This window comes from Neoarius graeffei, chromosome 24 (genome assembly GCF_027579695.1).
Source record: "Neoarius graeffei isolate fNeoGra1 chromosome 24, fNeoGra1.pri, whole genome shotgun sequence".
Taxonomy (NCBI): Eukaryota; Metazoa; Chordata; class Actinopteri; order Siluriformes; family Ariidae; genus Neoarius; species Neoarius graeffei.
The window spans coordinates 49,899,886-49,925,219 of NC_083592.1; the positions used below are offsets into that span (position 1 = coordinate 49,899,886).

The 25,334-nt window shown below is 42.0% G+C and overlaps 1 protein-coding gene across 1 annotated transcript in view; it reads right to left on the minus strand.

Annotated features, from left to right (window-relative positions):
• Positions 1–25,334, minus strand: part of pole (polymerase (DNA directed), epsilon) — a 155,198-nt gene that overhangs the window by 127,621 nt on the left and 2,243 nt on the right. Inside the window, exons 2-13 of the mRNA XM_060907428.1 lie at positions 24,594–24,729; positions 23,689–23,769; positions 23,570–23,614; positions 23,373–23,465; positions 22,439–22,593; positions 21,733–21,877; positions 12,238–12,318; positions 12,031–12,138; positions 11,831–11,941; positions 8,022–8,107; positions 7,317–7,436; positions 5,611–5,743 (exon numbers count right to left, since the gene is read on the minus strand). Coding sequence (XP_060763411.1) covers positions 5,611–5,743; positions 7,317–7,436; positions 8,022–8,107; positions 11,831–11,941; positions 12,031–12,138; positions 12,238–12,318; positions 21,733–21,877; positions 22,439–22,593; positions 23,373–23,465; positions 23,570–23,614; positions 23,689–23,769; positions 24,594–24,729 — 1,294 coding nt within the window. The remainder of the gene's footprint in view (positions 1–5,610; positions 5,744–7,316; positions 7,437–8,021; positions 8,108–11,830; positions 11,942–12,030; positions 12,139–12,237; positions 12,319–21,732; positions 21,878–22,438; positions 22,594–23,372; positions 23,466–23,569; positions 23,615–23,688; positions 23,770–24,593; positions 24,730–25,334) is intronic.

The window sequence follows — 25,334 nt, forward strand, 5'->3', positions numbered from 1 at the left end:
CACTCTCCAATTGTACAAAACAAAAATAATACACAAATCTTGCAGAAAACGCTGAAAAGAAATGTCTCGTCTTTACCTTTATGCCTTTTGGTGATCAGTTCATCTTCTGCTCGCTTAACTATTCACAGTAACAGACGTTTTCAGCAAGGGTGCCCAAACTTTTGCATGCCACTGTAGATCATGGCTGTCTGGGTGGTTTGAGGCTCTCTCAATCACTCAGAACGTTAATTTACAACGCAATCCCTTTCATAAATTCAACAAAAGGGTTCTTACCTGTCTGTGCTGTAAGTCAGTTTTAAAAAGGAAATTCAACTCTACATTTAAAGACCCATGATGTCACTCAGCAAGCGCTCTCGATCTCAACTAACACAGTCTTCGTGCTGTTTTATTTCTCAACCTGCACAAATTCAGGCTTCAGGATCAACACAAATCATCATCAATCACAGTGTGGGTTTATTGTTAAGCGTGTGCTCATTATTTGTTTACTTGCTCTTCATCAGTAAAAGCTTCATCCCTGAGAACACACGAGAGAAGAAACAAGCCCTGTGTCCGAAATCGCTCCCTACTCACTATATAGCGAGGACGCCGTTTTGTAGTGCTGTCCGAAACCTTAGTGAGGATTATTTACACCCTATATACAGTGGGGCAAAAAAGTATTTATTCAGTCACCAATTGTGCAAGTTCTCCCACTTAAAAAGATGAGAGAGGCCTGTAATTTTCATCATAGGTACACTTCAACTATGAGAGACAGAATGAGAAAAAAAATCCAGAAAATCACATTGTCTGATTTTTAAAGAATTTATTTGCAAATTATGGTGGAAAATAAGTATTTGGTCAATAACAAAAGTTCATCTCAATACTTTGTTATATACCCTTTGTTGGCAATGACAGAGGTCAAACGTTTTCTGTAAGTCTTCACAAGGTTTTCACACACTGTTGCTGGTATTTTGGCCCATTCCTCCATGCAGATCTCCTCTAGAGCAGTGATGTTTTGGGGCTGTCGCTGGGCAACACGGAATTTCAACTCCCTCCAAAGATTTTCTATGGGGTTGAGATCTGGAGACTGGCTAGGCCACTCCAGGACCTTGGAATGCTTCTTACGAAGCCACTCCTTCGTTGCCCGGGCGGTGTGTTTGGGATCACTGTCATGCTGAAAGACCCAGCCACGTTTCATCTTCAATGCCCTTGCTGATGGAAGGAGGTTTTCACTCAAAATCTCACGATACATGGCCCCATTCATTCTTTCCTTTACACGGATCAGTCGTCCTGGTCCCTTTGCAGAAAAACAGCCCCAAAGCATGATGTTTCCACCCCCATGCTTCACAGTAGGTATGGTGTTCTTTGGATGCAACTCAGCATTCTTTCTCCTCCAAACACGACAAGTTGAGTTTTTACCAAAAAGTTCTATTTTGGTTTCTTCACACCAAGCTGCTTACCTATTGCAGATTCAGTCTTCCCAGCCTGGTGCAGGTCTACAATTTTGTTTCTGGTGTCCTTTGACAGCTCTTTGGTCTTGGCCATAGTGGAGTTTGGAGTGTGACTGTTTGAGGTTGTGGACAGGTGTCTTTTATACTGATAACGAGTTCAAACAGGTGCCATTAATACAGGTAACGAGTGGAGGACAGAGGAGCCTCTTAAAGAAGTTGTTCCAGGTCTGTGAGAGCCAGAAATCTTGCTTGTTTGTAGGTGACCAAATACTTATTTTGCCGAGGAATTTACCAATTAATTCATTAAAAATCCTACAATGTGATTTCCTGGATTCTTTCCCCCCATTCTGTCTCTCATAGTTGAAGTGTACCTATGATGGAAATTACAGGCCTCTCTCATCTTTTTAAGTGGGAGAACTTGCACAATTGGTGGCTGACTAAATACTTTTTTGCCCCACTGTATACACTGTGGTCTCAAAAGTAGCCGGTCACCGGCGGCAAATCGCCGTCTGTGGCTTGTTATGCCGCCGGCTACTGTCAGTCAAGTCACAAAATTTAATATTAAATATTTCTGACGGCAAAAAAAGTTGTGAACGTAAATTACATCCACTATGTCATGTATGTCCGTTGCCGCGTCAACTTTGTTTACATCCTCGACATGAGTGCAGCCATTACTGCCCCTTGTGCCATGTGTAAGCCGTACTCTGATTGGCTTAGAGTGTTCCATGGACTGTGAATGGTTCATACCATCATGTGACTCACAAATGGCGACGAAGAGAGTTGCAAGCGGCTCCATGCTGGATGCGTGGCTAAAAAGGTCTAGAGGGAAAGGTAAGTACGTTTTGAACGCAAATTTATTCTGTCATTGTGTTGATATAGAAAAATAAATACGTCTTAGTCCACCGTTTCTCAGCCTTGCTTAAGACATTATAATCGCAGATCGTAAAGTTGACTCTGCGTTTGACAGCTGCTCGAAAAAAACAAACTGCGTGCGTAACAACGCTAATCAAGCTTAAAGTGCCATTCCAGCATTGGATGTATTCTTTGGCATAAAATACAATATATTTTGACAACATATATAAATGGTATCACTAGACAGAGAAATCTTTTAGCTTCAAAATGATATATCAAACATAATTTGACAACGACAAGTATATTAATTTTGCGACCAAAGTCACCTACCCTTTTAATTTCCGCGCGTGATGTCATCGGCAGGTTCCCCTTCTTGTGTACCACGTGACGTGTGACGTGGCACATATTATCAGCAATGGCGGATAGAACGCGATAAAAATAATACCAATAAATCTAGCTAATACCAATAAATCTAGCTAACTGAAAGATTAACTCAATTTTTCGCTATTTTTTTGGCCCCCATATACGAGGAGAAATGACTCTCTCACTTTGGGGGTTTCCTGGTCTAAAAATAGACCGACACGTGGTACACAAGAAGGGGAACCTGCCGATGACATCACGTTTCACTACCGCGCGGAAATTAAAAGGGTAGGTGACTTTGGTCGCAAAATTAATATACTTGTCGTTGTCAAAAAATTATGTTTGATATATCATTTTGAAGCTAAAAGATTTCTCTGTCTAGTCATGTTGTCATAAAATATATTGTATTTTATGCCAAAGAATACATCCAATGGTGGAATGGCACTTTAAGCTAGACGACCCGCCTCAAATACCCGTCCCAGGTAAATGTTATCCCAATTTTAGATGACTTGTTCCAAACCATCCCGCCCCATGAAAAATTCATACTTGCATCTCTCTCTCTATTTTATATATATATATATATATATATATATATATATATATATATATATATATATTAAATTTGTTGTGCCTAACCCGCACTAAATAACTAGATTTATATAATTTCTATTCAGTAGGCCCCTACATGATTAGGTTGATGAGATTTGGATAAAAGTGATTTTCAATAGAAATGCTGAGACGGTCAATGAGTGCTGCTAGCTGCTGTTTTTTAATAACGATGAAGTCAGCTGATGAAGTACATGTAGCTGCATTTTATGTAACAGTTTATTGACTGCCAAAAAATAAACATTTTGATTATAATTGAAGTTTTGTTGTTCTTCATCTGTATTCAAGATTTCACCATATTCTTCAATAGTATTCGAGAATCTGGAGAAACTTGTCACCTTAGCTTAGTCAAAGTGCACATCAGACTTAAAATTATTATATCATCCATATGTGGATTTCAATCGGACTACTTTTTATGTGTTTGTTTGCAAATATTTCTGAAATTTGATAAAATGACTGAGGTATGGGTTCATATTTCAAGTTTCCAAATAGTATTGATTACCCTTTATTTTCACTGTTAAAAGTTACCAGAGGCCACCATTTCTCAGTGCATTTCATAAAATTTTCCGTGCCCAAAGGGGGGCGCACCCCCTTTTGAACCCCCCCCTGCACGCTTTGCGTGCATTATGTCTGCCGCTGGCAGACATTTTACCATTTTGCACCCTGCTGTAAATTATTTGTACCCTGCTATTCTCCCAAACTTTGAAGCCCCTGTATATAGTACACTCAAAGTATCCCACAATGCATCACGAAAAGTAGTGTACAACCGATGGTCACGAAGCAATATATCCCATCATGCATTGCGGTCGCGCTGAAAGAAATCAAATTAAAAGCCTCAAATTTGATTTAATAAAAGGCAGCGGCAAAGAAGAAAAAGTATTCAGCGTCGATTTAAAAGAACTGAAAGCTGCAGGTACTCTGTACTGATTAATGTTGGAAATGCGCTCAGTATAATATGGATTTATCACAAAAACACATGCATGTGTTTATTATTTGGAAAACCCACCAGCCGGGTGATCTGGCACGTTTTAATTGTGCGACAGTAATGACGTAAATACCAGCGCGACGAAGTCGTGTCCGAAAGCGTTTTTTTTCATTTTACCAATGAGCTCACTGTATAGTCCTCTATATAGTAATTCCCCATATAGGGAATACGGAACAAGTGAGCGATTTCAGACAGAGAGAAGAACGCACACTGCAGTGTTTCCCCTACCATTATGTTATGGCGGAGGGGAAAAGGAAGACCCCGCAAGCCCCTGAAAATCCCCCACCACACCCATTTTAAGGTCTCGGGAGAAATAAAATTAAAAAAAAAAAAACAAACCACAAGATCAATCATGAGCTACTGCTCACTTACGTATTCCTCCACGCTGCTCTCGCTTATATCAGAATGCAAGCAATCGAAGGAATAGGACTCTTATTATGAATGCTGACTTCAAGAAATAATGAACCCTGAAACAAGTAAGTAAAGAGCAGTGTCTCTCCACAGGGATTTCAAACAGCATCCTGGGAAACTGTCATTTTACTTCTTGAAATAGCGTCAAAATCCATGCTATATGTTTCGTAAATACATTGTCAGTAAACAGGAAGTCGATGTGCGACAGACCTGAAAACGGTTTACACGGTATAGAACCCCAAGCTGAAGTTTGGTACCAAGTGGCTATGATTTCTAGTTGCTGAGAAAAAGGGTGTTTCGGATGGACGGAGATACGGACAGAGATGAACCAGTACACTCCCCGAGCGGGGGTATAATAAAATGAAAAAATTTTAAAAACCAAACCAAAACAGGATTGCAGGCATTAGGACCACGCAGAAAGAGCGCCTACTCAAAAAACCCCGAGAGCTTGCAGGCACTAGGACCATGCAGAAACATCCCCTGCTGAAGCTGCGCTCTCCTCACACGCACTCAAAAACAATTTAAACGATTTGATTCAAACAACAGTTTGCAATGTCAGAACCCCCTCAAGCGGCAAAAGAAAATGGAGGATATACGACATTTAAAAAAAGGAATGCGAGTCATCTTTTCCGACACGCTATATAAAGTTAGCTAACAAAACACTACAAATAAGTTATTAGCTAGCAGGTAAGGAGCAGCTAGTTAGGTAAGGATAGGAGGCCATGACGGGACACCCTGCGTCTTTAGAGCACTCAACCACCCGGACAGGATTGACGAGTAGGAGGAAACCCGGAGAACCCAGAGGAAACCCGCAGATACAGTTAGAACACAGGAAACCCTTTTTTCATTACTATCAACATTTTAAAATCCACTCCTCGTTCATTTTCAGTCTGTTCTCACAACTAAATTCCTACGCGAGTATAAATCATATAAACGAGACGTGTGTAACACTGCGATGTAACGCTTGACCTGCGGCTCCTCGGTGGCCATGCGGCACATCTCTTCAGGGTCCAACTCCACAGGGTCGTAACCCAGTTTGGCCTTGGCTGCTGCTTTCAGATTGTGGCTTCCGACAGGCAGGTAGCTGTCTCTCTTCACCCACCTGAACCAATCAGAGACAGCAGGACGTCAGTGCAGCGTGAAGACACAACAGCGGAGGGAAAGATAAAGTAGATTTCTACAGAACATTACAAATATCAGCAAGTAAGAAACATCACAGGACACTATGTGGATTATGAACTCATCCCCGCCAGCGTGGTGTGATATGGTGGGATTATTACGGGATAAACACACGCTATTATCCTGCTGATACCACAGCGAATTTCCGACAACCACAAGGTTTAATTTATTAATGAAACACACACACACTGCACATTTAAAGTTAGATTTAATGTTGTGGAACGTCCAAATCGGTTCTTGTTATTAGTTGCATTCAAACAACGGCAGATGGCCAGCTGTTCCCTCACCCACATCTCCATAATCTCTCTCTCTCTCGCCCTCTTTCTCTCACTCTCTTGTGCTAGCCCTCTCTCTCTTTTTCTCTCTCCTTCTCTCTCTCACCCTCTCTCTCTTTTTCTCTCTCTCGCCCTCTCTCTCTCTCTTCCTCCCTCTCCCTTTCTCTCTCCCTCCTCTCTCTCCTTTGCTCGTCCCCTCTCTCTTTTTCTCTCTTGTCTTCTCTCTCTCCCTCCCTCCATCTCTTTCTCCCTCCCTTCCTCTCCCTTGCCCTCCCTCCCTTTCTCCCTTTCCCTCCCTCCCTTTCTCTCCCTCGCCCTCCCTCCCTTTTTCTCCCCCTCGCCCTCCCTCCCTTTTTCTCCCTCGCCCTCCCTCCCTTTTTCTTTCTCTCCCCCTCTCTCCCTTTTTCACTCCTGCCCTCCCTCCCCCTTTCTCTCCCCCCTCCTTCTCTCCCTTTTTTCTCCCACCCTCTCTTTCTCTCTTGCCTTCTCTCTTTCTCCCTCCCTCCCTCTCTTTCTTTCTCTCCCTCGCCCTCCCTCCCTTTTTCTTTCTCTCCCACCCTCTTTCTCTCTTGCCTTCTCTCTCTCTCTCTCTCTTTCTCCCACCCGCCCTCCCTCTCTTTCCCTCCCTCCCTTTTTCTTTCTCTCCCCCTCTCTCCCTCCTTCTCTCCCTTTTTTACTCCCGCCCTCCCTCCCTGCCCCTCTTTCTCTCCCCCCTCCTCTCCTTCTCTCCCTTTATCTCTCCCACCCTCTCTTTCTCTCTCTCTTTCTCTCTTGCCCTCTCTCTCTCTCTCTCTCTCACCCTCTCTCTCTCTCTCTTGCCCTCTCTCCTCTTCTCTCTCACTCTCTCTCTCTGGCAGATGTTAATAAAATGTCTCCTAACAAACCAATCAATAAATATTAAATTAAAATAAATAAGAACCCTTCAAAGATTATACATTTTTGTGGCGCGCCGGGTGTCCCTGTGAATGTGCTGTTACTATAGAAACAGTAACATTAACATTACCACAGGCACATGAACATAAACCTGTCGTTCACATGACAGCCTGAACTACTGTCCAAGTCGTGTTGTACCAAAAAAAAAAAATGCACATGCTCTGAATAATTAGATTCCAACTCGAGAGAAGAGTCACGCTGCGGTATAGAATGTGATAAAGCGACGTGTGTGTGTGTGTGTGTGTGTGTGTTTATCCAGCAGTCGTGAATGGGTTCTTTGGCTCCTACCTGAGGCAGTCCATGTGAATCGACTGGCTGGACTTGTACTCGCCCTGGCTGTCCTTCTGAAAACCGATCTCCTGGTACATGTTGAGGTTGTGGTGAGCTGCCCGAGTCTCGACAAACGGCCTGATGGGAAACAGCGTACGCCACTTCTCATTAAGAGAGGTCAGAAACTCCGGGTCGGTGCACGAGGACATTTTGGAATCAGTCAAATATTTCAGTGTGAAAACAAATTAACCAGACTGTTTCTCAGCCCATCTGGAAAATTATTTCTTTTTTTTTTGTATACTTTATTTAAAGAAAAAACATACAAAGGGGAAATTAGGCTGTGCTTTAACCCATCTGAAGCAGTGAACAAACAAACAAACAAACAAACAAACAAACAAACAAACAAACAAACAAACAAACAAACACATTAGCACAGCCCAGAGCAGTTCGGGGTTAGGTGCCTTGCTCAAGGGCACTTGAGCTGTTCCTGATGGTCCAGGGAATTGAACCAGCAACCTTTAGGTCCCACTGTAGATTTAAATAAGCCAATCAGAGACAGGATGAGTCGAGACCTGTTTCCTGATCATGTGAGGTATAAGTGCGAGGGCGGGGAAATCAACACACAGACCTACAACAGCGCATTTTGTGATCAATACCAAAATGTCCTTGCTGCACTGATTTACGGCAAACAGTGTGATTTTGTCGTTTTCCTTTCGGACTCACCAGTCGAAGAAGTCCCCGTTATAGGTGACAAAAATGTTGGGTTTGGTCTCGTGGATGTGTTCGAACCATCGCTGAATCAGAGCAGCCTGCAAGCAGAATTAACAATTCAGATCAAATCGTGTATATACAGTATATTAAAAAAAAAAAAAAAAATCTCCTTAAAGCATATACGCAGAACCATGGCCTCACTTTTTGTTGATAAATGCCTTGAGACCTCAAGAATGGCACAGGAATAGTTTTAAGCGTTAACAATATATCTAATATAGTAATTTTTATGACTAAAGTGATTCATATAAGTAGCGGTCTGAGTGAACGACCTTGACGTCCATAACGTCACAGCAGGAAGTCTGTCGGTCTCATCGCCATTTCCGCTATACTAAAACACAGAGCTGACTGCAACTCCGAGCCTCCATTTTGAGCTAATTTACCGCCGTGCCACGTAGATGTGTTGCTGGCCGGTGCAGCAACACAACAGAAGGTGGATTTGCGTTGCATTCATGGCCCAAGAATGTTCAAACTGCAAAGATTTGGTCGCGTTTTGCGAGTTGTTCACGGGCACATTGGGCGCCTACGAAGTGGTCTCTCCTCTGCTCTGGACATTTTACTGAAGACTCGTACGAGACCTCTGATCTGTTGAGGAGCGTTGGCTATAAGCCTGGATTGAAAGAGGGTGCAGTACCAACAAAACTACAAGAAAAGGAAAGCATGTATTTTATTTAAAAGGAAAGTAAGTTCAGTTGCACCAGTTCTCCCGGAGTGTGAGCTGAGGGTTGTTGGTAAAACCCGGGACGGAACGGGACGTGACATATTATCGCTCGGGCAGTGACCTCCCCGCATCTGTTGCTAAAACCGGTGACATTCCATTCCGTCCCGGGTTTTAGTAACTGCCTGAGCCGAGCAGTAATGGCGGAGTACTCGGTATGGAGAAAATGGAGAATGAGCGGAGCAGCCGTCTGATTTCTCCACTGGATATTGCTGCCATCTCGCCCTTACGTGGAAGAAGCGAACGAACGGAGAACTGAACGAACAACTGAAAGTCAGATTGTTTCAAAACAATCGGCCTTCCAGAAGCGAGAACACAGACGGGTAAGCGCCGACTCTCATTTGGATACAAAACAACAAAAACAACACGTTGTTTACCTGCATTTAGATTAATACATGTAACTTGTATTGTGTATTTAAGTTACCGGTATAAGATTATTTAATTTGCTTCAGAATGCGATTGTCTCCGTTCATCTGATTATTTAATTAGCCTTTTCAGGGATGTGATTTGGGGCTGGTGAAATTATCTGAAAATTTTTGCCGGGGGTCTGGGGGCCACAGGCCCCCAGCTGGTCCAGAGCAGCGCCCTGGTGGGGGGACAAGGGGGGCGAAGCCCCCCGAAGCTCCTGGGTTCTGGGGGTTTCTGACTTAAAAATTGTACTAAAATGGCAAGCAAACACACAAGAAAAAAAAACTTGTCATGATTAACAAATTCAAGCCAATTTAATGGTCAACATGCAACTCTGAGCCCCTATAGTAAATTCAATGATTCTTAACTGACAAAAAGCCAAAACATGAAACCTAAAAATGTCATTCTAAATTAAATCATCTGCATTAGAATAAATAGAAAATTGTATAAGGAAAAACAAAATTTATACTTTCAATTACTGTAGAAGTTGAACATACCTAAATGTGCCTTTTCAAACAAACATGATGCAACATAAGAATTCATCCACAGGTCTTCAGGAACTCTCAAAGAAACTGCTAGCATCCATGTCCAGTTCCAGCACATCAGTCACTTTTTTTCTGCAGTTTCTACTCTAGCAATGTCAACTTCATATACATAACTCTATAGTGTTCACTCACCAAAGGATAATCATAACTCCACAGTGTTCACTCACTTAAGGATATTCACAACTACTGTGTTCACTCATAGGTTTCGTTTCTATCCCGGGCTCCAGCCCGACTTTGCACGCTCGTAGCTCGGGCAGGGGAGGTCCCAACATCCCCAAACTTGACAGCCAGAGACCTCTGCCCTCCCCCCAAAGAACGAAATCGCTGAACAGATGTCTCACAGTCTTATGTCCAACGTCTGTAGCAACCTCTTTCTCCAACCATTCCCAGCGGAACTTGTTTTTCACTATTCTGTCGATTTCTTTAACTCGATTTGCATCTTTACGCTCGATCACGGAGGCTGCCATCTTTCAACACTTCTTTTTCTTCTTCTGTCGATTTATTGGCGGTTAACAATCGATGTGTATTACCGCCATCTACCGGGCTGAGGTGTGATCTCAAGGGATATTAATCGTTGCATCTTTCAACTCTTTGTTTGAAGCGAGCTTACGTACAGCTATCTAACAAGGGCGTTCATTGGTTGTTACAGAGCGATGGGCCAATCACGTACCTCGTATCATCTCAATGACGGAAGTACTGAAAGTCGGAATGAATAGGATACGAATGCGGATTTTTGAGCGAAAAATCGGAAAAAAATTTTTTTTTCAAATTTTGAGGTGAAAAAAGCGGAATTCCGCGAATTCGCGGAAAAATCACATCCCTGCCTTTTACGTTTTATCAGTGAAAATGCATGCATGTACGTGTCTGTTGCATAAGTTATAACACCCATCCTGTTTTAATGAGAGTCAACCCACAATCAATGAAGTCAAATCAGTCTGAGGCCCAATCCCAATTCTAATTTCTACCCCTTCCCCTCCCCCTTCCCCTTGGCCCTTCCCCTTGAAACTGAGCTACAAGGGATAGGGCTTGAAATTCAACCCCTACGTATTGGGATAGCCCTTCAACGATCGCATACGTCATCGCGTACCTCCGTCAGCGTTTACGTTAGCAAAACGCGACCAAATGCGTCATTGGCTGCGACCAGCCGCTAGTCAGAGCCAGAACCAGAAATCTCTGCTGGCAGGGTGTGATTTGTTAACTAACACCACTGAATGGGATATCTTTGGCGCTTCGTGCACCACATCCGACAGAATGAGGTGTCAGAACACTCATGTAAACAATAAAAGCGAGAATAACAGAACAAAACGTACGCAGTCAAGCAACCGAAAACAATACTCACTCCCAAAGCTTTTTAGCAGCAGCTTGGATTTCAGAAATCGCTGCTCATTCTCAGCTCGAAAGCGAATCAAGCGGCGTGTTTCCTCTGGATAACAACTTAAAACACGTAAATAATGGAGAAAATACATTTATGACAATCTTTCGCCGCGGGAACCGCCATCTTTCTGAAATCCGCATGAAATCTCGCTGAAATCCGCATGGCATTGTGGGAAATCACTCAAACCCCTTCGTTCGGAGTCAGCTCCAGGAAAATCTCCGTTTGGAGGGGTACAGAAGCCCTACCCCTTCCCCTACCCCTCCGCGTTAACTGGGATTGGGATACCCCTACCCCTTCACGTGAACGCGCAAAATGGAGGGGAAGGGCCAAGGGGTTGGTCCAAGGGGTGAAATGGGATTCGGCCTTAGTTGAGCAAATCGGTAACGGTATTTCTTACTTTCACCGTAAATTTTTATTTATATGACTTTGGTCTATAGCTGTAAAAGGCCTCGGCCTTAAAACCGGTTCCCGCTGTGACGTCACGCACTCAGGGCTGGCTGGCTCAGCGGGACAGCTCGAATGCCAACTTTGCGGTCGATTTTAACTCTCAAATATATATATTTTTTAAATTTCCATTTACGCAGCATACAAGAGTCAAGGATGGAGATACTATCCACTCAGAAATGTATTTAAAAATAAAGGTTCTGCGTGTCTCCTTTACGTCTGAACTCCAGACGAACACGGAAGGCTCTACAGTAAGCGTCTCACTCTCACTCACCTCATCAGGCTCGTTAAACACAGTGAAAGGGCCCTCGTACTCCGGCTTAGGGGTGAACTCGAAATCCTCGATGTCCTCAGAGACAATCTCTCTGTTGGTGATGAGGAAACCCTGAGAGAGAGACAGAAAGAGACACTGCTCAAAAACAAGGTCATATTCTACAACCACGATGTCTTAAGGTTAGCAGTGACATCACTGACCTGCCCATCAATCATGTACGAGATCATCATGATCTGGTCTGTTTCTGCGTCGGGGAACTTCAGAGGGAGTTTGGTGGTCTCGATATCGAACGCCAAGACAACAGGATCCTGTAAACAAACACGTCCAGGTACAGAGAATTACATACAGCTTTATACGGGTCATGGTGAATGACGAGAAGGTAGAATTTCTATCATACGGCCACTCACTGGTCTTTCCACAAGGTCATCCCGACGCACAATCTCCGGGGGATACGCACTTCCTCTGTACCGTACGTTATACCAGTGGGCCTGGGAGCAAGCAATCAAGCAGAGGTGGTCAGCATTAACATCTGTACAGCTAAAAAAAGCCCCAAAACGTTTGTTATGAATCGTGTTTGTTTTAGGCTGCTGGATTCTCGACTCGGATTGGTCAAGAGGTATTGCAGGCTTTCGTCTAAACCGGGGAACAGGGGCGCTGCGCCCTCTTACTCTCGGTGTGCGCCCCCTTACCGAAATGCAGATTGAACCCCAAGTCACACTTAGGCTGTGCACTTATATGCTACTGCACAACATGCAGTCTTTCTCAAAATGATCTTTTCTCCCTGAAAACATCCCAGCAACACTACGTGACAATGTGTCTGATCATCAAATACGTTATAATTACTCCAAAAATATTCCAATCATAGTAGATACACCGCCAGGCGGTGCAAAAACAATCCGAATTGGCGTTTTCCAGACTGAGGCGCCATGTTGTTTAGTTGTCACGGCTGCTCTCGCGAGATTTGACATGAGCTCCATACAAGGTCAGCTGACTTGTAGAGCGAGATTTCTCAAGGCTGAATGACCTTTCACCCACCGGCGCAGGAGCTTTTGACAGAAGTAGTTCGCGAGTTGTTTTTGTTGACACTTGGGCATTTAAAGATGTCATCCCGCGGCACGAAACGGAAGAAAGCCAAAGACTGTCCGGGGCAGAAGAAGATTACTTCTTTCTTTTTCAGTGTTGACAGACAATTTGTTACAATTTCCCTCTCAGATAGCCTCAGAATGTCCCATTGTAACCTCAATTTTTCAAAGGCTTCGCACGGCAGGGCGGGCGGGGGGGGACAACCGGCACCATGGTGAGCGCCCTCATACTAAATTTTTCGAGAAAAAACCCTCTATTGATTCATTTACTAGAAGCACAGCTGTGTTGTGTATAGTTTACATCTAGAAATTAACGTGCTCGTTTCTGTATTTCTTAGACATGCCCAATACACGGATTTTAAGAAGCGAAGTGTGTAATCGTTGATGTGTGATGTGAACGCTTTTCTACAAGACAAATAATACATTATTCTCAGAAAACTCTCCCGTTATAACATAAGTATCGGTGTCATAATAACATGACAATGTCTTGTTAAAATGTGAAAATGACGTGTTAAGAACGTGAAATTACCTTGCTATAACAAGAAAATGGGATACGGCGTGTTAATACGTGAAATTTTATATATATACACACGGTAATATGCAAAAGTTTGGGCACCCCGGTCAAAATTGCTGTTACTGTGAACAGTTAATCAAGTTGAAGATGAACTGATCTCCAAAAGGCATGAAGTTAAAGATGACTCATTCCCTTTATATTTTAAGCAGAAACAATTTATTTTATTTTCATCTTTTACATTTTCAAAATGACAAAAAAGGAAAAGGTGCCCAAAGCAAAAGTTTGGGCACCCTGCATGGTTAGTACCCAGTAACACCCGCTTTGGCAAGTATCACAGCTTGTAAACACTTTTTGTAGCCGGCTAATAATCTTTCAGTTCTTACCTGGGGGATTTTCACACATTCGTCCTTGCAAAAGGCTTCCAGTTCTACAAGTTTCTTGGGCTGTCTTGCATGCGCTGCTCTTTTGAGATCTATCCACAGATTTTCAATGATGTTTAGGTCAGGGGACTGTGAGGGCCCGGGCAAAACCTTCAGCTTGGGCCTCTTGAGGTATTCCACTGTAGATTTTGAGGTGTGTTTTGGATCATCGTCTTATTGCAGGACCCGTCCTCTTTTTAACTTCAACCTTTTTACAGATGGTGTGATGTTTGCTTCCAGAATTTGCTGGTATTTATTCGAATCCATGCTTCCCTCGACCAGTGAAATGTGCCCTGTGCCACTGGCTGCAACACAACCCCAAAGCATGATCGATCTACACCCATGCTTCAGAGTTGGAGAGGTGTTCTTTTCCTGGAATTTGGCACCCTTTTTTCTCCAAACATACCTTTGCACATTGTGGCCAAAAAGTTCTATTTTGATTTCATCAGTTCACAGGACTTGTTTCCAAAATGCATCAGGCTTATTTAGATGTTCATTTGCAAACTTCAGACGCTGAATTTTGTGGCTAGGACGCAGGAAAGGTTTTCTTCTGACAGGGATGCAAACACAACCATGGTCAAAAAAGAGTGAGGTAGCGCGGCGACGCGGACCCCCCCCCCACCACCACCACCACCACACACAAAATATCAGTCAGACAACAGTTTCAACAAAACAGAACATTTATTAATTACTATTATTTATTAATTCAGTTCCCAATCCATCTTCAGTTCCCCACCCCAAAGTCAGTCCATCTTTACTCCTTTTTCTTCCTTTACTTTGCCACTTCCTGAAGTTTGTGTAGTGCCTTGCGTCTGGCAGCATTCTTTTGCTTGGCTGCATGTCTCAGTCCTTCTTGTTTTTCGTCAGCTTGAGCTGTTGCTTTAGATGCCTGGGCACTTCCGCAAGATGTGCTGCAACCAAAATCACTCAGCCTCCTCCGTTTTGCCAACATCTTCCCCTCTCTCTCTTCCTTGTCCTTCCTTCCTGCAGCCCTCATACTCCTACACATTCTCTTATCTACTGGGCCCATCTTCACATCTTCCCTTCTGAACAATTCTGTGGCAACTGTACTTCTCGACTGGTCTGACTCCCACCTATCGAATCAGCAATTTATACACTGTCAGCCCTCCCAAATGTCTCGTTTTGAATGCTGGGATCCTCTTCTGACTATTTAGTGTAGTGGTGAATCATGTCAAGCTTTTTAATAGTTTAGAAGTAAGCTAGTTGTCAACATAGCAACACAGTGGGTGCAGGATTGTAACTGAAGCCAAATTACCCAACACTGACACTGTAAATATAGCCAAGTCGGTGGCCAAATCTTAATTAGTTTAACATTAGGCCGCACTCACGGCCCACCCGGCAAACACATGAAACGGAATGACACTTATCAAGGAACGTTATGTTTAAATAAAGACTTCATTACGGTCCATCCCGACACAAACAAATTTCGCTTCGCTCTCATTGACTTTGAAAGGAGGCGAAATTCGCCAATGTTTTTGCTTAATTTAGACAGCCTAAGTGACTGTAATGTTGTGGCTACCACGGATGGATGTATGCACCACGAACTCATATAACACACACATGGGTTACACATTACCATTTGATCACTCGATGTTCTAAAATAGCAGCTAGTCGGGTGCTAACAGTTAGCATTTTAACTAAGCCAGACAGCCACAAGCTTTAATAAGACCAATTCTTGCACGTATAGAACGGTATTACGGCACTTAAATATTATCTAGGAACAAAAAACAATAGTCAGGGGGCGTCGTGGCTCAGGTGGATAAGGCGCCATACCATAAATCCGGGCGACCCGGGTTCGATTCTGGCCCGAGGTCATTTCCTGATCCTCCCCGTCTCTCTCTCTCCCGCTCATTTCCTGTCTCTACACTGTCCTATCCAATAAAAGGTGCAAAAAGCCCAAAAAAAATCTTTAAAAAAAAACCAAAAAAAACAATAGTCATTAACCCATGTAGACACTACGTTGAGAACATATACAGTCATCATGCAACTCCTCAAATAACATTACGTTTTTCAGGCACTTTTTACCCCAAGGATAGGTCATGGCTAATATGGTTAGATGAAGGAGGCTAGGTTACGAGAGACAAAGTTAATATATATATGTGCACAATTATTTTAACACTTACGCTTTGATTGTAGACGAGTAAATGACTTCCACTTCAACGCTGATCGTTTACTCCCAGTCACTGAGGCTCCAAAGAAATACACACTAGTAGATGAAATTCAGCAAGTTGATAAATGAACACACCTATCTGAGGAAAAGCCCGGGAGTCACGTTCCTTAGCAACCAGACTGCCCAGCCATCGCTTCCATCCACTGACAGTGTAGCAGCTAGCAGTTTGTAACGGAACGCTGTTGAATATTATAATAGCAGCCAGCAGCTACACTGCCAATCTTACTATCTCTGCTGTCAATGGTTCCATATATCCACCAGGGGGAACCAAACGTTGTATGGTCTGCACAGTACTCGGGTCTATCATTACTACCAGAGTGGATTACCGGAGAGCAACACCGCCCCCCCCCCCAAAAAAAACCCTCTTCGGATCTGCACGAATTACACAAGTCACCTAAAATGCCGGGGAAAAAGCGGAATGCGCCGAAAAGCGCGACGTTTGCACACCTGTTCTGATGACGCTCCCATGAAGGTCATATTTGTTCAGGTGTCGCTGCATAGTAGAACAGTGCACCACCACTCCAGGGTCTGCTAAATCTTTCTGAAGGTCTTTTGCAGTCAAACAGGGGTTTTTATTTGCCTTTCTAGCAATCTAACGAGCAGTTCTTTCAGAAAGTTTTCTTCATCTTCCAGACCTCACCTTGAGCTCCACTGTTTCTGTTAACTGCCATTTCTTAATAACATTACAATCTGAGGAAACGGCTACCTGAAAACACTTTGCTACGTTCTTGTAGTCTTCTCCTGCTTTGTGAGCGTCAATTATTTTATTATTCAGAATGCGAGGGAGTTGCTTAGAGGAGCCCATGGCTGTTGATTTTAGGGACAAGTTTGAGGAGTCAGAGAATTTATACAGCCTTGAAATCTGCATCATCTGACCTTTCCTAACGAAGAATTTGAACAAGCCACAGCTCAATAAGCTAATTAAGGTCTGGAACCTTGGTAGGTAAAAGTTACCTGAGAACTCAAATGTATTGGGGTGCCCAAACTTTCACATGGTGTTCCTTTTCTTTTTTCACTCTCCAATTGTACAAAACAAAAATAATACACAAATCTTGCAGAAAACGCTGAAAAGAAATGTCTCGTCTTTACCTTTATGCCTTTTGGTGATCAGTTCATCTTCTGCTCACTTATTCACAGTAACAGACATTTTCAATAAGGGTGCCCAAACTTTTGCATGCCACTGTATATATATAAAGAAGTTATCTTGCTATAACATGAAAATAGAATGATCCGTGTTAAAACGTGAAAGCGCTGTGTTAAAAACGGAAAATGCGTTAAAACATGAAAACGTATTTAAAAAGCAAAAACGTGTTAAAAACGTGAGTGTTAAAATGTGAAACCATTTTGCTATAACAAAAATAGAATACGCCGTGTTAAAACGTGAAAGCGCCATGTTAAAACATGAAATTATCTTGTTATAACACGAAAATAGAAAATTCCACGTTAAAACGTGAAAATGACGTGTTAAAAACACGAAAGTGTATTTAAAAAGTGAAAACGTCGTGTTAAAAACATGAAAAAGTTTCACATTTTAACACGTCATTTTCACGTTTTAACACGGTGCTTTCACGTTTTAACACGTCACTTTCTATTTTCATGTTATAGCAAGATAGTTTCACATTTTAACAAACGATCATGCTATAACGTGAAAACAGAATACGCCGTCAAAACATGAATAGAAAATTTCCATGTTAAAACGTGAAAATGTGTTAAAACGTATTTAAAAAGTGAAAATGTTGGTGTTAAAACGTGAAATCATCTTGCTATAACATGAAAATAGAATACGCCGTGTTAGGACGTGAAGTTATCTTGCTATAATATGAAAATGGAAAATATCGTGATAAAACGCAAAAATGTACGTAAAACGTGTTAAACCTGAAAGTAGTGCTAAAATGAAGAGAGAAAATATGTTGCTGAAACGTGAAAATATCTTATAACATGAAAAATACTGCTATACAATATTTTCATGTTATAACGTGATACTGATGCGTTTCCCTTTTCCTAGTGCGGCAGTAATACGATTATGCATTTCATAAATTAAAACCTGTAACTATTAGACAATTGCTGTGGTATTAAAAAAAACAAAACACACACTTTGGGACGTGCTGTTATAAGAAAATAATCAACGTCTCGGTGATAACCTCATGCCACATCACTTCAACCAGCAGTTGATTGTTTTCCTATAACAGCACGACCCCAAGTGGTTTACTCCTTACTTACACTACTGTTCAAAAGTTTGGGGTCACCCAGACAATTTTGTGTTTTCCATGAAAAGTCGCACTTTTATTTACCACCACAAGTTGTAAAATGAATAGAAAATATAGTCAAGACATTTTTCTGGCCATTTTGAGCATTTAAGGTTTTCGTGCCAATCATAGCACTGAAACGGCTCTTACTAAAGTCATGAATGACCTACGTCTTAATTCCGATGCTGGTAAAACATCAGTCTTGGTGCTTTTAGACTTAAGTGCTGCATTTGACACGGTAGATCATTCCATACTGTTACATCGACTGGAGCATTGGGTTGGATTTACTGGTATAGTAAATCAACTGGTTAAAATCTTACCTACAACAAAGATTTTTTTATGTGGCCATTGGAGGCCACAGTTCATCACCCATGTCCTTGAACTGTGGGGTTCCCCAGGGCTCAATCCTGGGACCATTACTATTCAACCTTTATATGCTCCCACTTGGACAAATTATTAAGAATAACTCAATAAACTTCCATAGCTATGCAGATGACACTCAGCTTTACTTAGCTATGTCACCTAATGACTATGCCCCTCTTGAGTCTCTTCATAGATGCATTGACCAAATTAACAAATGGATCTCTCACAATTTTCTTCAGCTGAACGCAGATAAAACTGAAGCAATTATATTTGGCAAAAAGGAGGAAAGGCTTAGGATTGCCACTGTTCTTGAAACTAAGGGGCTTAAAGCAAAGGATACTGTCAAAAACCTTGGTGTCTTTATTGACAGCGAACTTAACTTCAACAGTCATATGAAAGTGGTAAAAAAGTCTGCATTCTATCACCTAAAAAACATTTCTAAACTCAGGGGTCTCATGTCAAAACATGATCTAGAAAAACTTATTCATGCTTTCATCTCCAGTAGGGTTGATTACTGCAACAGCCTTTTCACAGGTCTTCCAAAAAAGACCATCAAAGAGCTTCAACTAATCCAAAATGCAGCAGCAAGGGTTCTTACAAGAACAAAAAGGGTCGTCCATATCACTCCAATCCTAAGGTCTCTGCACTGGCTCCCAGTGAGCTATAGAATTGACTTTAAAGCATTACTTCTTCTATTTAAAACATTAAATGGGATGGGACCCAGCTACCTACTGGATATGTTTCAATTATATGCACCAACTAGGTCTGTAAGATCACAGAAGAAAAACTTGCGAGTAATACCAGCTCTCAAAACGAAGTGTGGTGAAGCAGCCTTTAGTTGCTATGCTGCTAAGCTTTGGAACCGACTTCCAGATGAGATCAAAAATGCTCCTACTGTTGTTAGTTTTAAATCCAGGCTCAAGACAAAGCTGTTTTCAGATGCTTTCACTTGATTAATTTTTACCTAAAGTGTAATTAATTTCCTTTAATATAATTTCTTTTAATTTTGATTTTAATGATTTTACTTTCTTTATTTTAATTTCTTTTTAATCTTGGATTTTAATGATTTTACTTTTATTCTTTGTTCCTGTTCTGATGCTTTGATTTTTTGTGAAGCACATTGAATTGCCTGTGGGTATGAAATGCGCTATACAAATAAACTTGCCTTGCCTTAATCGACTCCACAAATGTGATGCTCCAGAAACTCAATCTGCTCAAAGGAAGGTCAGTTTTATAGCTTCTCTAAAGAGCTCAACTGTTTTCAGCTGTGCTAACATGATTGTACAAGGGTTTTCTAATCATCCATTAGCCTTCTGAGGCAATGAGCAAACACATTGTACCATTAGAACACTGGAGTGAGAGTTGCTGGAAATGGGCCTCTATACACCTATGGAGATATTGCACCAAAAACCAGACATTTGCAGCTAGAATAGTCATTTACCACATTAGCAATGTATAGAGTGGATTTCTGATTAGTTTAAAGTGATCTTCATTGAAAAGAACAGTGCTTTTCTTTCAAAAATAAGGACATTTCAAAGTGACCCCAAACTTTTGAACGGTAGTGTACACGCCTGGAATTGTGTTTTGTAAGAACCACAGCCTGGTGATTTGTGTCGGGAGCTGAGTGAAAAAACACGGACTGATGAAATAAAATGCACACAAGTGTGTATGTATACAGGTGTGTAGATGAACGCCGAGTAATAGTTACGACTGGCTAAAGGAACAGCGTGTGGGCGGAGCCTCTGAGGGTGAGATTATGGTGATAACTGTACTGCTCTCTTAAGGGGCTTTTCCACTACCAACGCGGCTGAATTGGGCTGAGCCGTGCCGTGCTGAGTCGAGCTGAGTGGGGCTGTTGGAGTTGCATTTCGACTACAACCGCGCTGAACCGTGCTGGCTGGAAGTGGGTGGACACATTGGGTGGAGTTAGCGAAAGTGGGTGGACGTCACGTGATGTCGTTCGGCGGCGCAAACAGTGACATCAGTGACCTTTTAAGCGGTAGTCTCACGACCCGGATAGTAAACAATAAACATCAGGCTTTCGTCTAAACGGGGGAACAGGGGCGCTGTGCCCTCTTACTCTCGGCGTGCGCCCCCTTACCGACTCCGTGAAAACATCCCAGCAACACTACGTGACAATGTGTCTGATCATCAAATACGTTATAATTACTCCAAAAATATTCCAATCATAGTAGATACACCGCCAGACGGTGCAAAAACAATCCGAATTGGCGTTTTCCAGACTGAGGCGCCATGTTGTTTAGTTGTTTACTTGTCGCGGCTGGTCTCGCGAGATTTGACATGGGTTACATACAAGGTCAGCTGACCTGTAGAGCGAGATTTCTCGAGACTGAATGACCTTTCACCCACCGGCGCGGGAGCTTTCGACAGAAGTAGTTCGCGAGTTGTTTTTGTTGACACTTGGGCATTTAAAGATGTCATCCCGCGGCACGAAGCGGAAGAAAGCCAAAGACTGTCCGGGGCAGAAGAAGATTACTTCTTTTTTTTTCAATGTTGACAGACAATTTGTTACAATTTCCCTCTCAGATAGCCTCAGGATGTCCCATTGGAGCATTTTTCAAAGGCTTTGCACGGCGGGGGGGGACAACCGGCACCATCCCCCCCTCGCCATGGTGAGCGCCCTCATACTAAATTTTTCTAGAAAAAACCTTGAACATGGAGGACATGGAGTTGTTAGTTTCTGGTCTTGGTGCTGTGGCTTGTTGTCTTCCATCTTCTAGTTTTCTGATCTTCTTCTTCTTCTTTGTCGTAATTCTTCTTCTTCCGGGTTTACGGTGTTTACAGATCCCAGCGTGCTCACGGGGCGTGTGAGGACACTCCTCCTCACCAATCAGTGCACAGGGGAGTGTCTCCTCACGCCCCTAGCCCTACTCGGCTCGGTTGGGCTCACTTCAGCCCCACTCCAAAACCGTGCGAGTTTTGGGTGCTGAGTAAAGCTGAAGTGAGCTCAGTCGTGCTGCTCTGAGGTAGTCGAAACGCGAGCCGTGTTGGGCTGAAGTGAGCTGAAAAAGGGTAGCGGAAAAGGCCCATTAGAGAACACAGACGCCAGAAAACCCAAACACCTACCACGTGGATCCTGAGGTCGATGGACAGTCTGACATGGTAAGGCACATCGTACTCTCGCATGTCCACAATGTTGTCCAGCTGGTCAGCCATTTTCTTAGACGTGCCATCTTCATCAGCCGTCATCACACTTCCACCTACAAGTGCACTGTGTATACACATGAAGCATGAGAACTGAACAATTACTGTATAATTACTGTATAATTACTGTATAATTACTATAAACGTTATCTGATCAACAGAAGGAGCATAAGTCTCCGCCCATTTCAGTACTATCACGTCACTGCAACACAAATGCCCAAGATACTGATACGATAATACAACATCAATACTGGGATAAATTACATCACAACACACCACAATTCACAACACAGGGTTTCTGTAGGTGTTGCGATTTTTTTTATTTTATGTTCCGAATAATTATAAATTCGGAAAGGAAACAGCTGGCACTGATGCTGAAATCTAGTTTAGTTTACACTAAATCTTTCTTTTCTGATTTATTTTTTCCACTCGTTTTAGTGTTAAACGATGCATTCTGTAGACATGAAAAACATATAAATAAAGCCAATGAAATAAATAATACTGTGTAGTATAGAAACGTGTTAAGTATCATGTTATAATATTGTAAATGTAATCTATATCGCATCAGTTTGGCTGTATGGAGCTTCAAAAAAAACTGCTGAGGACTCCACATCTGGCTGTGCAGCACCTGGACAGCATGCTGGTGTAGGCATCGTTGGAGTTCTCCCTCTCTCTGTTCTTCCTCACCGCAGGCGAGATCTCCCGCTTCACTCGCACCAGATCGTCCACCGTGTTAAAGGACAGTTTAATGTACGTCCTCTTCAGTCCCACCAGGTGGTTATGCTGAGGGGGAAAATAATTCATATACATGACGCAAATACACAGCGATAAACACACGGCGTACATTAACACACTCTCACTGAGCACGGAAAAAAAACATGACATGAACACCGCATGAGGACACAATCCGTCCTTCATCAGTCAATAAGTAAATAAATCAGTACAAGAAAAAAGACAGAGAGAAAGACAGAAAAGATTAAAAAGAATGAATGTAAAAAAAAGGAAGTAAGAAACATAAAAACAAAGAATGCAAAAAGATGAAATTAAACAAATGAAAGAAAATAATGAACAAATAAAACAGACAAAATGAACAAATGAAAACGAATGAATAAATGAAACAAAGAACTGAAGTAAGAATGAAAGAAGAAAAGAATGAATGAGCAAAATAAAAGAAAGAAAGAAAGAAAGAAAGAAAGAGTCACATCAAAAAGAAAGAAAAAGGACAAAAAAGACAAAGAAAAACGGAAATACGTCAAAAAGAAAGCAAGCAAGAAAGCAAAAAGAAATTACAGAAAAATAAAGAAAAAAGACAAAGAAAGAACAAAATTACAACAAAGATGGAAAGAAAAGAATGAACAGAAATGACAAAAAAAGAAAAAACAATAAAGAAGACAAAGAAAGAGAGCAGAAGTTACAACAAAAAGAAAGAAAAATCAGAACAGAAAGAAAGAAATTACAACTTGGATGGATGGATGGATGGATGGATGGATGGATGGATGGATGGATGGACAAGCACATGACTGAATGAGGGAATAAATGAAGGAGAGAAGCCGTCTCCTCACCAGGTCGAGATCCTCTTTGGGAACGGTCTCCAGCTTGGCGATCTTTCCTTGGAACTTCTTTGATAAGAAGGAGACGACTTCTCTCTCACAGTTCTGAAAGGAAAAGCAGGAGGTCACCGCTCTCTCCATCACTGCTCCACTCCCCGTCTCCCACACACACACACTCCCCGTGTTCATCATCAGAGATCTGCCTTTACCTTTCTCGTGGCGATGTAGAAGTACGGTTTGTACGGCAGCGCCACCTGCAGGAGTAAAACACACAGCGTTACAGGCTGCAGGTGAGAGCTGAACTTCATCAGTCCTGCTGTGTTTGTACCTTAAACCTGCTGCCGTCCTCCTGAACAAAGTAATAATCCACTGCGCTGATCATCCGCTTATCATCATCCAGAATCTCTGTCTGGAAGGAGAGAGAGAGAGAGAGGGCAAGAGAGAAAGCAAACATCAGCAGGTTCCCTTCATATACATAATCTTTCCTTCATACATCTTAGATTAATAAATACACATGTAGATATGTGGAGAAAGAAAGAAAGAAAGAAAGAAAGAAAGAAAGAAAGAAAGAAAGAAAGAAAGAAAGAATTACAAAAGAAAGAAAAAAATGAAAAAGGATGTAAAGAAATTACCATGTAAAAAAAGAAACACACACAGACAAGAATAGAACAGAGTGAAAGAAAGAATGAAAAACAACGAACAAACGAAAAAGAAAGAACAGAACAGAGAGGCAGAAACACTGAAGAGAGCAAGCAAAAATGTAATGAAAGAAAAAAACAACAGAGAAAGAAAGAACACACAAGAAAAGACAAGATTAAATGAATGATTGAAAGAAAGAGCAAAAGAATGAATGAATGAATGAATGAATGAATGAATGAAAAATAAAAATCTAAAGAAATAATAAAAAGGACTAAATGAAAGAATGAACAAAATGAACAAAGGGATGAGCTATAAAAAGAAAGAAAGAAAAAGATAAGAATGAAAGAGAGGTGCAAAAAGAAAGAACAAACAAGAATGAAAAGGAAATTAAAGAAAAAGAAAGAATAATAAAGAAAGGGAAAGAAAGAAAGAAAGAAAGAAAGAAAGAAAGAAAGAAAGAAAGAAAGAAATCAATCAATCAATCAATCAATCAATCAATCAATCAATCAATCAATCCCCTGTAAGGCATGATGTGGAGAAGGTGCTGAGGTCTCACTCCAGATCACACTGACCCGGTACTATACGAGTCCTTACCGGATGCATGTTGATCAACCAGCCGGTTTTCTCTCCCGGCTCCTTCATGCGCTCGAAGCCGTAGCGTGCGTCCATCTCATCGGTGAACTGACTGCGTTCGAGTCGCTTAACGGCGGACAAAGTAGACACGTCATCTCTGTGTGGGAAAAAAACAAACAAACCATCATCACTGATCCACAAACCTGACTGGACTGGTCCACGCCTCACTGTCTGCATCACTCCACATAAACTTTCAGGTCGTGCTCACGTCATCATAATCCAGTGGTGGAAGAATTATTTCATCACCACCATCATCATCTTCTTTTGGCTGCTCCTGTTAAGCACCGCCACAGCAGATCTGTTCCGCATATTTGATTCAGCACTGGTTTTACCCGTCCTGACGCAACCCTCCCCAAGCTATCTGGGCTTGGGACCGCCACTAAGTACAACCCCGATTCCAAAAAAGTTGGGACAAAGTACAAATTGTAAATAAAAACAGAATGCAATAATTTACAAATCTCAAAAACTGATATTGTATTCACAATAGAACATAGACAACATATCAAATGTCGAAAGTGAGACATTTTGAAATTTCATACCAAATATTGGCTCATTTGAAATTTCATGACAGCAACACATCTCAAAAAAGTTGGGACAGGGGCAATAAGAGGCTGGAAAAGTTAAAGGTACAAAAAAGGAACAGCTGGAGGACCAAATTGCAACTCATTAGGTCAATTGGCAATAGGTCATTAACATGACTGG